Here is a 16,517-nt window from a genome sequence, read left to right as displayed (position 1 = left end):
TCCATTGTTTGAATGTAAATTTAATGTTAACATTTGTGAAGTTTAAGTATTTATCTTTTCAAAATTTATAATAAAGTCTGCCAAAAGTAAAAATCAATTTAAATTTAATACATGTTTTAGTTATTAAGTATAATATCTGAGTTGTTAAGATGAAGACCTGCTCATTTAAATATACTTCCCAAATTTTACAAATGTTTAATACGTAACTAAAATCCATGAATACTTATTTTAATTTTTGTGTAATGATTTTCAATACACAAGAGTAGCGATTTTTAAACTTTTAAGAAAAAATCTTTTAAAAAATCACGTAAAAAACAGAATAATTTTGTTTAACATTAAAAAAGCAATGCCTTGTACAGCGAGCTGTGATGGCCGAGTGGTTAAGGCGTTGGACTCGAAATCCAATGGGGGTTCCCCGCGCAGGTTCAAATCCTGCTTGCAGCGAGTTAAAAAAGTCTTGCAATAGCTTTTGTTTCTGTTACAGTTATTTAGTTTCGTTAAGGACTCGTTTTATCATAATACTCTACAATGAGAATCTTTTATATTTGTGTTTGATTATATTGGGTTTTTTTATAGAATATGTGTATGTACAATTCGTTACATTATTTTAAAATTGATTTACTAAAATATAATAGAAATTTAAAGTAAAATAGTTGTTAAAAGGATTGGTTTCAAAGTTAAAAACGTAGAAAACATGAAACATTGTTATTAACACTAGTTTCAAAGCAGAAATCATAGACTTTTTGACAAAACTTTAATTATAATATAATTCATTGTAGGTGCAATATTGATAACTTCTAAACTTAAATTTGGTAATTACATGGGAACAAATGAAATGTTACTTGAAAAAATTTATTGAAAATTAAAGTTACAATTTATTAATATTAAAAATATAACAATAAATATTGCAAATTTTTACTTTTTTATCAGCAAAATGTCTCTTTTACTTTTTATATTTTTATAGTAATATTGATATTTTTGTTGTTTAAAGTTATATTAAGAAAAAACAAGAATGCACAAAACGAAGAGACCAGTGGTTAAGATAATGTACTGTTAGTCCATTGTGTCTGCACACGTGGGTTCTAATCCCATCTCTGTCGATATAATTGTTGATTCATATTGCGGATCCTAAATCTAACACCGTATCCTAACCCTCACCCTCACCCTAACCCTAATTCCGATACTAACCCTAACCCCGATACTAACCCTAACCCCCGATATTAAACCTAACCCCGATACTAACCCTAATCCCCGATACTAACCTTAACCCAGATCCTAAGGCAGACCCTAAGCATAAAAGCAGACCATAAAGCTAACCCTAAGGCAGAACCTATGGCAGGGCAAAGACAGGGCAGTAGGCAGGGCAGAGAGCATGGCAGGAGGCAGGGTGAAGGGCGGGACAGGAGGCAGGGAGGAGGGTAGGGCAGAGGGCAGGGCAGGACATAGGAAGGGAACAGGGCAGGAGGCAGAGAGAAGGGCAGGGAATGAGGCAGGAAATGGGGGCAGAAAATGGAAGGAAGGACAAATGCTCAGGGAAAAAAAAGATGAAATATAAGAAGGCAAAATGAAAATAAATGGCTCAGAGATGCCAGAGATGCTGGGGATACAAAATGGCAGGGAGAATGATGTCCAGGTCAGGGTCAGGTCCACAGATAGGGTCAGGTTTTAAGGTCAGGTTAGGTCAAAAAAATTAGGGTTAATGGTCAGGGTAGGGTTAAGGTTAGGGTTAGGTTAGGGTTAGGGTTGGGTTAGGGTTAGGGTTAGGTTAGGGTTAGGGTTAGGGTTAGGTTAGGGTTAGGGTTAGGGTTAGGGTTAGGGTTAGGTTAGGGTTAGGGTTAGGGTTAGGGTTAGGGTTAGGGTTAGGGTTAGGGTTACCGTTAGATTTAGGGTTAGGGTTAGCATAGGTTTTTGTGTTTGGGTTAATTTTGGGGTTAGGGTTAGGATCCGTTGAGTAGCTCGACGTAACATTTTGTCTTAGAACCTATTTTGAGTGTTTTCAGTACGCTGGCGCACCAAGCCCATCTCCTTATTTTTAAGTTTTGACGCAAACATTAGTGGAAAAAACCATCTGCGAACGACCTTGGCGTTTCTTTGTAATTACAATGGCGTATATCCGGCGTAATTTCTACACAGAATCCACCCTGGTTTCATCTTGGATAAATCATTGCAATTTTTAATAACTGAAACAGTATGTGATTTCTTCTGAGCAAGAAAATTTTGTGGTCTGTCAGAATAAAAACTGTCATACTTGCATCAAATTAGAGGGCATGCCCAACGCATTACCATTCTTATGAATGTTAGCATGTCAATACAAATTGTATTAGAGGAATCAATTATGGCAGTCTAAACCAAACAAACAATTCCGACATAAAAGCATCAATTAAAAAGAATGGGCTGCTGTAGAGTGTATGAAAACGCCCCTTAAATCCAATCTTAAAACTCATAGATGTATTTCACGGTATATAAAATTCTTAGCTATCTTTTTCTTGCATTTTCTGAAAATAAAACATATGTTGGAGACAAAAACCTGACATTAATGGCTATATAAGAGTTTCTTTTCTCACTTTCACCATACGAGCATATAATGATTTGGCGAACGAGACTTTCTTGCAATATGACGGCTAGGATGCGTGGAGTGACAAAGTACGTGATTAATAATCAAATTAGCAAGTCTTCAGCTTAACAACTCAGACATCGCACTACACCTTTAAAACATGTAAGGAATTTAAATTGATTTTTACTTTTTTTGACTACTTGTATTATAATTTTGAACAAAACTTCCAAATCTTAACTTTAAAATTATATTTAAACAAGGAATCTAAATCTTATGTGTGGTGATAAAATATAAATGTATGTTACACTAAATAAATGAATGATGGACTTTCAAATCTTCAGCCTTTCGTTCACAAAATGCTTTCTTTTGACAAAATATTTATTACAAGGATTTTTCGTCTTAACACTACTTGCCTGAGTTCTCTAACATAGACCAGAGTAAACTGTGTTTTACAATTTTAAAAAAATTCATAAATGTATTGAAACAAAAACATATATATTGTAAATCAGTCATTCTTACTATTCTTGTTTATAATTATTAAAAAAATTAAAAAAAAGAATGAGGAAGATGAACATACATTATCTTCTGCTTATATATGTGGTTTAAACTTTCATCAAGTAAACAACTTAGTCCCCCCATCCACATATTATAAAGTAGCTTATTCATTCAATTTAAATAAAGAAGTAAAGAAAAAATGCTAATCTTGCACCAATGCCGAAACCAGGGACCTTCAGGTCTTCAGGCTGACGCTCTCCCAACTGAGCTATTTCGGCTAATTATGTCGCTCAATGAGTACAAAATAAATTAGAGAAAAAATGCTGAAAAAATATTTCCCACTTCACTATCTTTAAAAATAAAAAAGGGCTTAGGTCAGTACACACAGTTTAAATTTTTTCTCAATTTATCTTTAATACCATGTTGTTGGCACCTTTAATTGATAAAACATAAATTAAAGCGTAATATGCAATTACTATTTACTGCAAACGATTTTCTTATTTCAAGCAAGATTTAAATCTGCGTATGAAGCAGTTATCAATTAGCCAAATAAGAAACCCCTTTATTTATAAAATGATCAACTTTGTTTTAAAATAAATACGACAATTTCAAAGATAAATCTTCAGACCAAAACACCACAAAATGGCAGATCTAGGAACAAAAATTTCATATTTTTCGTATAAATTTTGTTTCAAATAAATAAAGTGTATTAGAAATTGCATTAATTGTTACCTTTGCAACTTGAATGCTATTAAACGTAATCAAATAGTGATGATATTTACATTAAGTTCAAACTAGTGATCGATCTTTCTTTTAAATATCAAAATATAAAACTTTAATTTAAGAAAGTAAAAACATTCCTCAAATAATTTTATTAAGTATAATGGATTATTATACAACAACCATTTCGACAAAGAGGGCATTCAAACCCACATGTGCGGAGCACAATGGATTAGCAGTCCATCACGTTAACCACTCGGTCACTTCGTCTTGTGTAACTCAAGTTTTTTGTAATATATAAAACAAAAGCAAGGACCAATACTACTATGAAATAAAATTTGCACAAGAGACCTATTGCTAATTAACAAGTAAAATTTGGAAATTTTCTCTTTTTTCTCATTTTTTTAATATTAAATTATAATTTTCAATACATTTTTTAAAGTAAAATTTCATTTGTTTCCATGTAATTAACAAATGGAATTAGAGAAGTTGTCAACAACACACCTACTGTGAAAGATCTTTAAAGCAAAGTTTGTCAAAAAGTGTACGAGTCCAGCTTTAAATTAGTGTTAATAATAATGTTTCGTGTTCTCTCCGTTTTTTACTTTTAAACTAATGTTTTTTACAACTATTTTAGTTTGGATTAGTATTATATTTTAGTAGATCAAAAGTTTAAAAAAATTAAACCAAATAACCATATACAATTTTTAAGAAAAAGTTACAGGAAAATAAAACACAATTGTAAAACATTTTCCATCATGGAGTATAGTAATAATAGGCACCTTTATTAAAACTAAATAAATGTTATAGAGAGCAAAGTTATTGCCAACAGGAAATTTTCAAGCGCTACAAACAATGAGGAGGAAGATCAACATACATTTTGTTATAAAGTAAATGGTTTGAACCCGGGAGTATCGTTATATGTTTGTAAATGATGATCGTCCAGGTTAATAAATTCCTGAGAAGGACTGTTTTTGTTGTTGCTGACTGACGTTTCGACAACCTTAGCGGTAGTCATCTTCAGAGTCAAAATGACATTTTGACTTAGAAGCAGATAAAGGCGATGCTATTACTCCATAATTGCAGATGAGTATTACTATATATCAAACAAAGAACAAGTTACTATCTGTATCCGATGGGTAGATATGGACAACCTGAAATCACAAGAAGACTTTTGGCGTTCTATTAAATTCCTAATATCGAAGCGTCAGCAATAGCATATGTGATCAAGGATTCTTTATTTCGACTACAGTTGTCCCTGCCCAATTGCAGGGAACAGTGTTATGATGGAGCGAGTAATATTTTGGGTAAAAAGTCGGGTGTCGCTCAAAAGATATTGCAGTGCCAGCCAAGAGCACATCCTACCCATTGTCATGCACATTGTCTTATTGTGTATGTTAAGGAAGCTACAAAAAACCTCAAATTACTGTCTGACACAATGAGTAATTAAAAATGAAGTGATTAAGCTAAGAAAGTACTCTTCAAAACGAGAAACGTTGCTGAAGAATATCAAGTCAAAACTTGATGACGAAGACAGTCATTTTTGCTACTGGGATAGCAAAGTTTTGTGCAACAAGATGGACTGTGAGAGCAGACTGTTTGCAAAGCATTTTAGATAATTATGATAAGCTTTTGAAACTTTGGGAGGAATGTCTCGAGACAGATTGCAATAACCCAGATATACGAGGATGTATTATAGGTTGTCTAGTCCAAATGAAAACATTTTATTTCTTTTTTGGTCACCATATGGGCAAAGAGTTTATACTCATTCAGATTATTTGTCATCAGCATTGCAGTCGTCAACTCTATACGCATCTGATTTAAAGCATCTCGCTGGTCTAACAGTTCAGGTTTTGGACAAGATGAGAACCAATGAGTGCTTTTGGCATTCTATGAAGCATCCGATTGTCATACGTATTGATGTGATACCAATGTATCGATGTGATACCAAGAAGACGAAAAATACCAGCAACGTTTGAAACCGGTTCCAGTGCACATCATTTCCTTGAAACACAGGATGACGTTGTAGAGGTAAATTTAATTCGAGGCATTTGACATGATTATTGCTAGCATAAAATTACAATTTCAACAACCAAGCTTTGATACATATCTGCACCTTGAAAGTATTCTTTTAAAAGAAGGTGACGTCGCTACGCATCTTGGCTATGCCAAAAGAAAATACGACGAAATAAACACCTCATGTCTTATTTTTCACCTCGACGTCTTCAATTTCATGATGAAAGGCCGCCAAATATAATGTTTTAAAGACGCATCAAGAGCTTTCACAGTTCTTTAGTTTCATTATTTGTCACAGCAACACTGTGAAGTCCTAGACTGATGTAGCCAAGATTTCTGATAATTACGTCTTGTTAAGTATGACTTCATCAATGACGAAATATTTGGCTTTGTGTAACCTTTCATTGCCTTAACCACTTAGTCCCTTCTTCCACATGTTCAAAAATGTGTTTCTTCTTTCTACAATAATTAAAGAAGTGAAGGCACCATTGCTTAACTTGCACCTTTGCCGAAACCCTACGTTGAACTTGGGACCTTGAGATCTTTGCTCTACCTTGAGATAATTCGGCAATTTACATCATTCAGTGACTACAAAAATTACTAAACAAAATGTGCATTAAAATATTTTTAAACTCATTATCTTTAAAAATAAGGAAATGGTTTAGGTCAGTACACAGATTTTAACTGTGTGCTTAATTTACCAAAAATTGTTTGTTGGCCACTTTGTATGAAAAAACATAAAGTAAAGTGTAATAATAACTACTAGTTACTGCAAACGATTTGCTCCTTTTATGCATGATTTTAAGCTATATAGGTAGCAGTTATCAAACTGTTAAAGAGGAAACCCGTTAACTTATAAAATAACGGGAAACCCGTTAACTTATAAAATGCAACAATTTCAAATGAAATTTTAAAGTAAATGGTTAAAACCTGGGAGTATCGTTACATGTTTGTAGATGTAGATCGTCCAGGTTAGTATAGTCCTGAGAAGGACTGTTTTTGTCGTTGTTGACTGACGTTTCGAGAACCTTAGCGGTAGTCATCTTCCGAGTCAGATGAGGAGTATGTTAAGATATGCTCTCATATTCTTCCTGTGATTAGTAAATAATTGAGTCAAATGTAACTAACTAAATGATTATTTTAAGAGATACTTATGTGCAATAATCACAATATTTTTTATACTTCCTAATAGCTTTCCGTTGATTGTAAATTAACCATATTTAGTAAAGAAGCAAATATATCCATACGTAATATCTTGTATAAATAGAAGTAGTTTAACCATTGTAAGATAGATCGTAGACCATAGACATTGACGTTGAACATTAAATGCGATCATAATAATTATCTGTAATATCTCTATTTGTTGGTGTAAGTCATTATATACTGAAGAAGGTAGATGGCTACATCACAAAACCTAACAGAGTAAACGTCAGGTTAGCCGTATTTGTTATCTGTTTCTTACGTCATTGTAATGTGTCTACAGGAAATGTGTGGGTGTCAATTATGTATTGTCATTGTGGATTAGTCTGAAGTGTAAAGTTTTTAGTTGATCGTTTGTTTGTATTGTGAATAAGTTGAATCTGAAGATGACTACTGCTAAGGTTGTCGAAACTTCAGTCAATAACAAGAAAAACAGTCCTTCTCAGGACTATACTAACCTGGACGATCTACATCTACAAACATGTAACGATACTCCCGGGTTCAAACCATTTACTTTATTACGATCAATTGGACGACAGAGCGAACAACTTGCTAATGACTACATACGTTTTGCAAGCAACGTCAGACGCATACGCTAACAACTTTGGTTTAACCATCGCTGCACGGACTTTGGTCGTGTTCCAGCAGGACTTAGAATTAAGTTCCCAATGAACACACAAGAGGATATTCAGATTGTCAACTTCACCAGCAGACAACGGGTACGAGCACGGATTAACGACTGTCACAGACGAATCAACTATTACATGAAGCAACAAGAAAAAAGATTGAACAAACTAAAAGAACTCATACCAATGACAGTAAGTGACACTTTATTTTCTACGATACAAACAATTTCAGAGAAACCAGCAAACAAGACACAACGTTTAAATCGCACTAAAACACGTACAAGACATAAACATGGCGATAACTGGGTGAGGAATATTTCTTCCCCCTCATTAGACGAAACTGAAACACGACTACTGTTTTAATGACTAAAACATCCCATAATACCTAAACGAATCTCGACTGAGACGATGGTATCAAGTGTTGAGGCTGTCCTAGCGTATCAAAGAGACTTTTCAGAGACAACCAAAGACGAGATCAGAAGCAGGGTAGCCTCCACTTTACAATCGACCTCTAAACGTGACAAAAACTTGACAAAGGACGAAGCACTCAAATGACTAAAATGCGACAACAACATCTTCATTTTACCAGCAGACAAAGGACGCGTGACTGTGGTCATGGACAGGAATGATTACTTTAACAAAATGGACGCACTTGTTAACGACAGATAAACGTACGAACAACTCAAACGAGACCCAACACCATCACTAGTACGCAAACTTAACAGCAAGATCTTCTCTATGAGAAAATCTAACATATCTGAACGTATTTGCTATCGACTCTGATGTTCACAACCACGACCACCCAGACTACACGGACTACCAAAACTTCACAAACCACAAATACCGATGCGACCAATTGTATCATTCTGTGGTTCGCGTACTTACGAACTCTCAAAGTACATGACTGACATACTACAACCACTTACAAACAAATCAAAACACAAGCTACAATCCACTGAAACTTTCATTAAAAAACTGAGCACTATACAAATACCGGACAACTATATACTAGTGTCTTTTGATGTGAAATCACTGTTCACCAGTATTCCACTTAATCTGGCACTTACTTGTAAAAAAACCCTTATTGCAAACACCACGGACGTACTGCCATTACCGACAGAAGACATTATGGAGCTACTGGAGCTCTGTAGTAATGCAATCTATAGAGGAAAGGGGGCTCACGACTTACAAACATGCGCTACCTTTTTGGTTTCGCTACGTAGATGAAACAATCACAGCACTACATGCAGACGAGATTGATGACTTTCACACTCACATCAACAAACAGAACAGCCACATACAATTTACCAAAGATGACGAAGAAAACGGAACTCTTCCTTTTCTCGACTGTTTGGTAAAACATGACAATCGAAAACTACGAACAACAGTTTATCGCAAGCCAACACATACTGACCGACTACTAGACCAATCATCTTACAACCTTACATCACACAAAGCCACCACAATCAGAACATTAACAAGACGTGCACAAATCATATGTGATTCACCGGAGGCTCTACACAATGAAAACAACTATCTCAAACGTGTTTTTGACAAAAACAACTATAACTCTGACTTTATCAAACGCCACACTTACAAACCCAACGAACCCAAAGAAACAAGCAACTCAATGACAAAAGCAACGATACCTTACATCAAAGGTACGCCTGAGACTGTCTCGCGTATCTTACGACCATACAACATACGCCTCGCACATAAACCAATCACAACGTTACAACAAGTACTAACGAACATAAACGACAAAAAACAACCCAACGAACGACAAGGTGCAGTTTACAAAATAAACACTCCTTTGACTGGTAAACCTTCTAAACATCCCAGTCATTCCTCCTACTATCACATCTTAAACCCACAGGACATACCACTACCTTCGAGGATTTTAAAATATTGTCTTCATGCTCAGACTCGCAAGAGCTTCTTATTCACTAAAGCCTTTTAATCAACAAAATAAAACCATCTCTTAACGTCCAAGGGAACTCCATCAGTTGCTTTAATCTAATTTCGTCCGTCCTCATGTCTGTATACTTTATGATTGTGTGTGTTTTTTGTTTCTTTCGTGATTTCTACTTATACCACGTCATACCATCTTATCCCATATTTACTTTCACGTTTTCATCCCACCATGTAATTTAATTTTATGTAAATAGCTATTGTATATATATCCTTTATACTTGTAATGTAATACTGTCTGATTATGTCTTGAGAGTCAAGACAAAACGTTACGCTTCTAAATAAATATTTTTGTTTTTATACGTTATTTTTGTATTAAATGGCTCTTTTAAAAGCACTTTGCTGGGCTTTAATATTTATATTAACAATTTTTTCAAGTAAAATTTCATTTGTGTACACACCTACTGTAATATAGCTTTAAATTAAAGTTTTGTCAAGAAGACTGCGCTTTCAGCTTTAAAAGTAGTGTTAATCACATGCAATGTCTTGTTTTCACTTTGTTGTTTACTTTTAAAAACATTTTTATACGACTATTTTACTTTGGATTTTCAGTTATATATTTTAGTAAATAAAAATGTTTAAAATAATGTAACCATATTACCATAGACAACTATGAGGCTTTTCTGCAACTTAAATCGTGTTGTGACTAGAAAAAATATTAAAGGAAATGTGCGTGATTTTCCATTGGGTGGGGAAAGTTTGGGAAGTTGTAAGGAACTATGATTAATGTAAATAGCTTTAAGCGCCAAATATCTTTATGTCCTAAAATATGAGTAAGGTAATAAGCTTAACATTTTCTTGATAGATATAAAGCTTGAAATCCGCTTGCATTGTTTCTTAAACAAAATAGGCTAAGAATAATTGGTATTGGGAATCAATTGATCTCTCTGATCGAAATTAATTTTATATTAATTAGGCATACTCTGGGTTAACTTTTGAGAAAAATACTTATTGCTTTAGCAAAATTAGAATGTTTTTCCATCTTATAATAATTACAGGATTTTGCATTTTAATTCTGATATTGTTTTGTAAAGTAGCTGGCTTCTTTAAACAATGATGAGAAATAATAATAATGAACATTTTATAGTTAATTTTTATTTTCATTCTAATATCAGATTACGTTTGATTTCGAAATTGTCATTTTGTATCACTGTGTTACGGACAAGAAAAATTATCGAAACTTTTACGTGGTTCATCGATGTCAGTATCATAAAACCGTCCCATAGTACAGGACCAATGAAATGAATATCACTAAGCCCTTGATAACCGAGCGCAAGGTCTTTACGGAGAAATATTGGACCGAAGTCTTTTTGTACAGACCGAGCCCGTAGGGGGAGGTTTGTACAAAAAGACAGAGGTCCCATATGACCGAGAAAGGGAGGCATTATTTGACTTGAAACGAAGCTTTCTTTCTTTCTCCTCCTTGCATTTTTCTACGTGTTGCCTTTACTTTTCTAGTTTTCGTCCATAAAAAATAAATCGTTTCAAATTGTATTGTCTAGATAGTTCAACTGTTTTCTAAGTGTTTTTCCTTCAAATCACATTCGTAAATGGTTTATTGTTTCTTTTATTTTGCGTTTTGCTGTTTGCATTACGAAGTTTGTTTATATTGGACAGTAAAATTACGCGTTTTGGATCGTGGTCGATTACGGGAAAATAATGGACAGGCAAAAATGTTTCTGAGCGAATCATAGCGCGTCATTTAGCCGGAAGTGACGCTTGCTATATAATAATTTTGGGTAATCAAATTTATTTGTAAAATTTTTTCCAATAATAGGCACAATAATGATATTGTGATAGGCACACTTCATCAAAAGTAAAAAAGTATCAAAAGTAAACTAAATGCAACAATAAAATTTGCACTGTAAGAAGGATTTGAACTTGTGCGTTAAGTCCAACTTTAATGCTTCCCAGTTCCCGCAGTTAAACATCGCACTTGTTGTCATACTCGTGTACTCCTCTACTCGCTAATGTAGGAGCTGAAGTAATGCTTTGTTTGCGATACATTTTTACCTTATCCGTTTGTCTCTGGTTACAGTATTTTATCTTTAATGTCTTCAAAGAATGACGAGAACATGAAATTATATGCTTAGCTTTATTTCTTGCAAAATCTCTTTTAACATGTTGCAAATATTACTTAAATTTAATTATGAAATGGCGAAAGAGTGGTGATGAGACTTCTGAAAGTATAGAAAATTCTACCTCCTAGAAGGTCAGAGGGAACTGCAGCACTTTTTAGTCAATGCAAAGAGTCAAAATATTCTTTATTTTTATTTCAACATTCACAATGAATGAATAGTGAATAGTAAATATTTTTTATCATTATATCATAAATAAACTTTTTTTATCATTATTTTTATTATAGTTATTCAAAAGAGCAACGTGTATAACTTGTATAACTTTATACAATGTTGCAAAAATACATATTGAATTAACTTTTCAAAACTTGCTTTACAAAAACATATTAGTTTGGCAAATAGTTGAGTGGAGATTGGTTTATCAAAATAATTCTGGCTTTATGCAGTGAACACAATTTATTATTTTTGCCATGCTTAATGATACAAATACAAAGAGTTGAATTTGAATAAATGTAGAAGGCAATAACTGTTGTTAAATCTAAAAACCTAAATGAGAATTATAAAAGTGATTTAATTTTAAAATCTTTTCAGTTCAGTCTCCTTGTTCTAAGAAGATTAAGTTGACATTGTAATATTTAATTTATAGCATAGTTTATCTTTCGTGCGGAAAATCTATCACAAACTTTCTTCTGTGCTTCTCTGATTCAAAAATCCAATGTTCTTTTCCTCTTGAAACGTCAAATTTTCTGAATGTAATTATTAGGTAGGTACTAACAATTCTCGTTTTAGTTAGCTTATATAGATTAGTCGGAATATTTGTAATATTCAGCATAGAATATTTTGAAAGGAGAATTGAAAAAATGTGCGATGGAAACTAGCTTTTTAGACTACTCACTCCTTCCTCGTACTAAATACTTGTAGTTGTGGCCATCATTGTTATTGCACGACTTTTACAATTCAGAGTCCCCAGAAATTATAAACTTTGAATATTGTCACCCCTTTGTCCCGCTCTCTCAATTTACCACTGGTTACTCAAGTATAACCCGTTTTTTCGAATGTGACGAAAACAATGTAGTAGAAAATTATAGTACAGTTATTCGTACGCAAACAAACCTCTATGTCATACAACAAAAATAGCGTTATTGGTTTCTGTTGAATTGAACGTCTGTTTGCTGTGACTTTTTTTGTTTCTTGCTATAGCCAAGATCAACTTAGTTTTGGCGTCGGCATATTCTTTGCCTTCGATTTCCAACAGACCTTCTTTATCAGGCTGTCTTCGTGTTTCACCTAGAAGTTCGATGACTAGATCGTCGATCTTTGACGGTATGTTATATTTTGGTAAATTAATTTGCTCTGGAGGAAGAATATCCAAAGAACAGTGATCCAAGCACACAGGAATAAATTTATTCTTCTTATTTCTATTACGAAATAGCTCTCCGTGGATAATATCTAGTCCCGACAAGAAATTAAGCGTATTGACGTCTTCGAATGTGCTGTCTGAATAGAAAAATTGACAATTTGTGACTCTGACTTTAAAATATAAGTGTGTTGGAAAGAAGAATTAAACGTATTCTATTCTTATGTAATAATGGCGCTAATGCTTTTGTCGTTGGATTTTGGAAAAAATTTGATTTTATAATTTACGTTTGCTACCATTGCTAACAGCATTACCTTTACTACCATTGTTGCCAATGCCACCATTATTAACATTGTTACCTTCATTACCAATACTACCAGTACTATCTTTACTACCTTTTCTATCAATGCTAGCATTTTTACTATTGTTAACCACTGCTACGTTTTCTATCATTGCTATCAATATTATCCTCACTACTATCACTATAATCACTACCTTTGCTACCATTTCCACCATTACTACCTTTATAACTATTGTTACCATTGCTACTATTGCTATTATTGCTACTTTCATACTGCCATTGCTACTACTACTATTATTCACGATAAATACCATTACTACTATTGCTATTTTTACTACCTTTTCGCGATTGCTAACTATACTACCATTGCAAGTATTGTTGGCACTCCTTTTATTGCTAACTATTGCTACCTTTACTACCATTGCTACCATTATTGAAATTGCAACAATTGTTAGCACTGTTTTTATTGCTACCTATCTTTGCTACCATCGCTAGTATTACTACCATGGATAAATATTGCTACCAATACTACCATTAATGTTTGAAACATCATTCAAAAGTCACATCGTTTCCTGTTTGCATTTTCATCAAACCGATTGAGCTAACTCATGGTATTAAACCTGATTTTATGATTGTATTTATGCGTTTGAGCATGAATATAAATCATAAACACAACGCACGAATACGCCAAAAATGTTATTTCAAAGCTTACAAAAGAAAAGAAAATTTCCAATCTAATTAAATATATTAATTTCTTAGCGTAATATATTTGTCAAGTTATTAAACAATTTCAGATGAACCAATCTAAATCCAACTACCTATTTCCACCAATGGAATGTTTTATCAAATCTCGCACTCTGGTGTTAAGGTAACGTTTTTTAGCAACGCTTAGATTTTTTTACATCTTATAATTTAATTTCCACTATTACCGATATTTCTTCCTTTTATTTTCATTTTGACATTTTTATTGTAACCTAGCGATAAGAACAAGCCAAAAAACATACCGTCTGAGACATGGATACGACACATCCATGGAATGATGACATAATCACAAATAGATATTTTTTCTTCAGTGAACTTTAGAATTCCCTGTGATCTTTCGTTCATGGGTGCAAAAATGTCAACTTCACAATGAATACGTCCAGTCTCTGTCAGTAACACAGCTAAAGTGTGTACAACATCCGTGCACAAATCACAGTGATTTGGGTTTAAAATAAAAACACAAACCTCACCTGAAATAAATCAGATATGTTACGGATTTTTGAAGCAAATTCGAATCCTTAGGCTAAAAGCTATAAACTATAAATAGCAACAACTATTGGTTACCCAAGTGCAAGCATGCCAGATTTTTTTAAGTGATAAAATGTGCAGTGGAATATAAAATATTTGTGATCGCATTTCAGTTTGTATATTAGCTTATACAGTTTTATTAGCTTGTATAATTTAAGCTTATATAGTTTCACAGTTCAGAATAGGGGTGGTAGTGTTTAAGCTCATGCTACCCAATCTGGTAAAAAAGTTTGCCTACATTGTTACAGTTTGGCTGATGTTTCATTTAAATAATTTATTATAAAATATTATGAAGTAAAGAAAGTAAAATTTTGTAAGATACCTGTCGAATGTATATTGCTGTGTCCGTATAACTCCAATCTCATCGTAATTTTATTGTGCCAAGACTTTGGTTGAACGCGGATATAACGTGCCGTTATGGGAGGTGAGAAAACATTTTTCACAACAGAATTCCTATCACGGTTGCCAACAAATACCTAAAAAGTTAATTATTTTTTTATAAACGACAAACGTGCCATAAACGATCATCGATTTCCGGGGTATTCATCGGAGCCTTAAGTAAAGATTAATTGTGACCGCTACGCAACTGAAATGTTAGCAGGCGACAATCTTTGGACAAAGAAAAGCTTGAGTGTTGGGTCATTTGAAAAATAGTGTGTCCTTAACGCGATGCATTTTGTCATAATGCACTCAATATAAATGCGTATTCCTAGCTAATTTTTCATACGTGTTAAGTGTTTGAATGGCCTGATGTAAAGAGTTGCATGGAGCAACAAGAAGGCGCCTACTGCAGTCTGTTAAATGCTTATTAAATCTCTCATTATTTAGTATAACCCTACCAGTATTCTATAATGCAAATGGTTTTGAAATTTGATTGGCTAATCCGCTCGCCATCTAATCAACAATAGATAGAGTGTAGCGAATGGTAGCGAAGCAATAAACAGCGAGTAGTGAAAAACAAACGTTGCTGCCGACCCTGTCATCTTGCGTTTTACCTATAGGTTTCGGAAATCTTGACCAAATAATCTAATTCCATCCAAACACACAAATAAACATGAATATATATACCAATGATTATGTTTGACAAACTGTTTCAGTTTATTTTAGTTTTCAATGATTTATGATTTGCAAACTGTTTCAGATTATTTAAGAAATAAAAGATATTTACTGTGTTTGCACAGGCTTATGCAAACCGAAGAGACCTTTGGGAGAACTTGAGAGCAGATCAGTGCAAGCCCGAGGCAAGGTCGAGGGTTGCACATGCTCGAGAGTACTCATAAACGTATCCGAGTTTTGCATAAGCTAGTGCAAACACGAAAAACATCTTTTATATTTTTTGCAAAATAAAAACAATGCGAAAACGAGAAACATTTTAATTTTTTCTCTAAAATGCATTCATGATCGATATGCAAATTCTTTTTGATTGAATGATTTTTTAGATTGACATGATTGGTTGAGTTCAGACGTGTTTTGCACTGGCTAATGCAAACTCTAGACCAATCAGCGCACACTCTAGACCAATCAGCGCACACGTTTCATTGTGTTTATTTTATATTTCATCATCAGATTTCAACGTTTTATGTTTTTCCAAACTTTTGCTATGTATAGAAACAAGATTCACTTACCTCTTCAATCCCATTAATGTGATAATTACGTAAAAGCACTATTGCTAATGCGCATTTAATATACACGACAAGTTTTTTTAAGATAGACATGTTTCGACATCTCATGATGCCATCTTCAGTATGAGTGAAATAATAAGTGATACAAGGTTTATATAGAAGTAATATGATACATAAATTACAACAATAAAAAGGAAATAAGATAAATTAATGGGGAGTGTCCGAGCGTATTTTAAACTAAATATTGTATTGAATTTAAAAACTTGAACATTGAGGTCAGGGTTAGT

At 33.5% G+C, this 16,517-nt stretch overlaps 1 protein-coding gene and 1 non-coding gene across 2 annotated transcripts in view; one reads left to right on the top strand and one right to left on the bottom strand.

The window, feature by feature from the left end:
* Window positions 1-362: 362 nt before the first annotated feature.
* Trnas-cga lies at window positions 363-444 on the top strand. The gene has a single exon. It is a non-coding gene; the product is annotated as a tRNA-Ser (tRNA).
* Window positions 445-12,097: 11,653 nt separating this feature from the next.
* The window catches only part of LOC124445607, a 49,848-nt gene continuing 45,428 nt past the window's right edge, over window positions 12,098-16,517 (bottom strand). Inside the window, exons 13-15 of the mRNA XM_046996345.1 lie at window positions 14,931-15,084; window positions 14,323-14,550; window positions 12,098-13,157 (exon numbers count right to left, since the gene is read on the bottom strand). Of these exons, the coding sequence (XP_046852301.1) occupies window positions 12,781-13,157; window positions 14,323-14,550; window positions 14,931-15,084 (759 nt within the window). The 3' untranslated portion in view covers window positions 12,098-12,780. The remainder of the gene's footprint in view (window positions 13,158-14,322; window positions 14,551-14,930; window positions 15,085-16,517) is intronic.

The sequence above is a fragment of the Xenia sp. Carnegie-2017 genome, unplaced genomic scaffold, assembly GCF_021976095.1.
Source record: "Xenia sp. Carnegie-2017 unplaced genomic scaffold, XeniaSp_v1 HiC_scaffold_22, whole genome shotgun sequence".
NCBI classification, from domain to species: Eukaryota; Metazoa; Cnidaria; class Anthozoa; order Malacalcyonacea; family Xeniidae; genus Xenia; species Xenia sp. Carnegie-2017.
The sequence above is the reverse complement of the archived record's forward strand: the minus strand, read 5'-3'. Positions and strand labels throughout refer to the sequence as shown.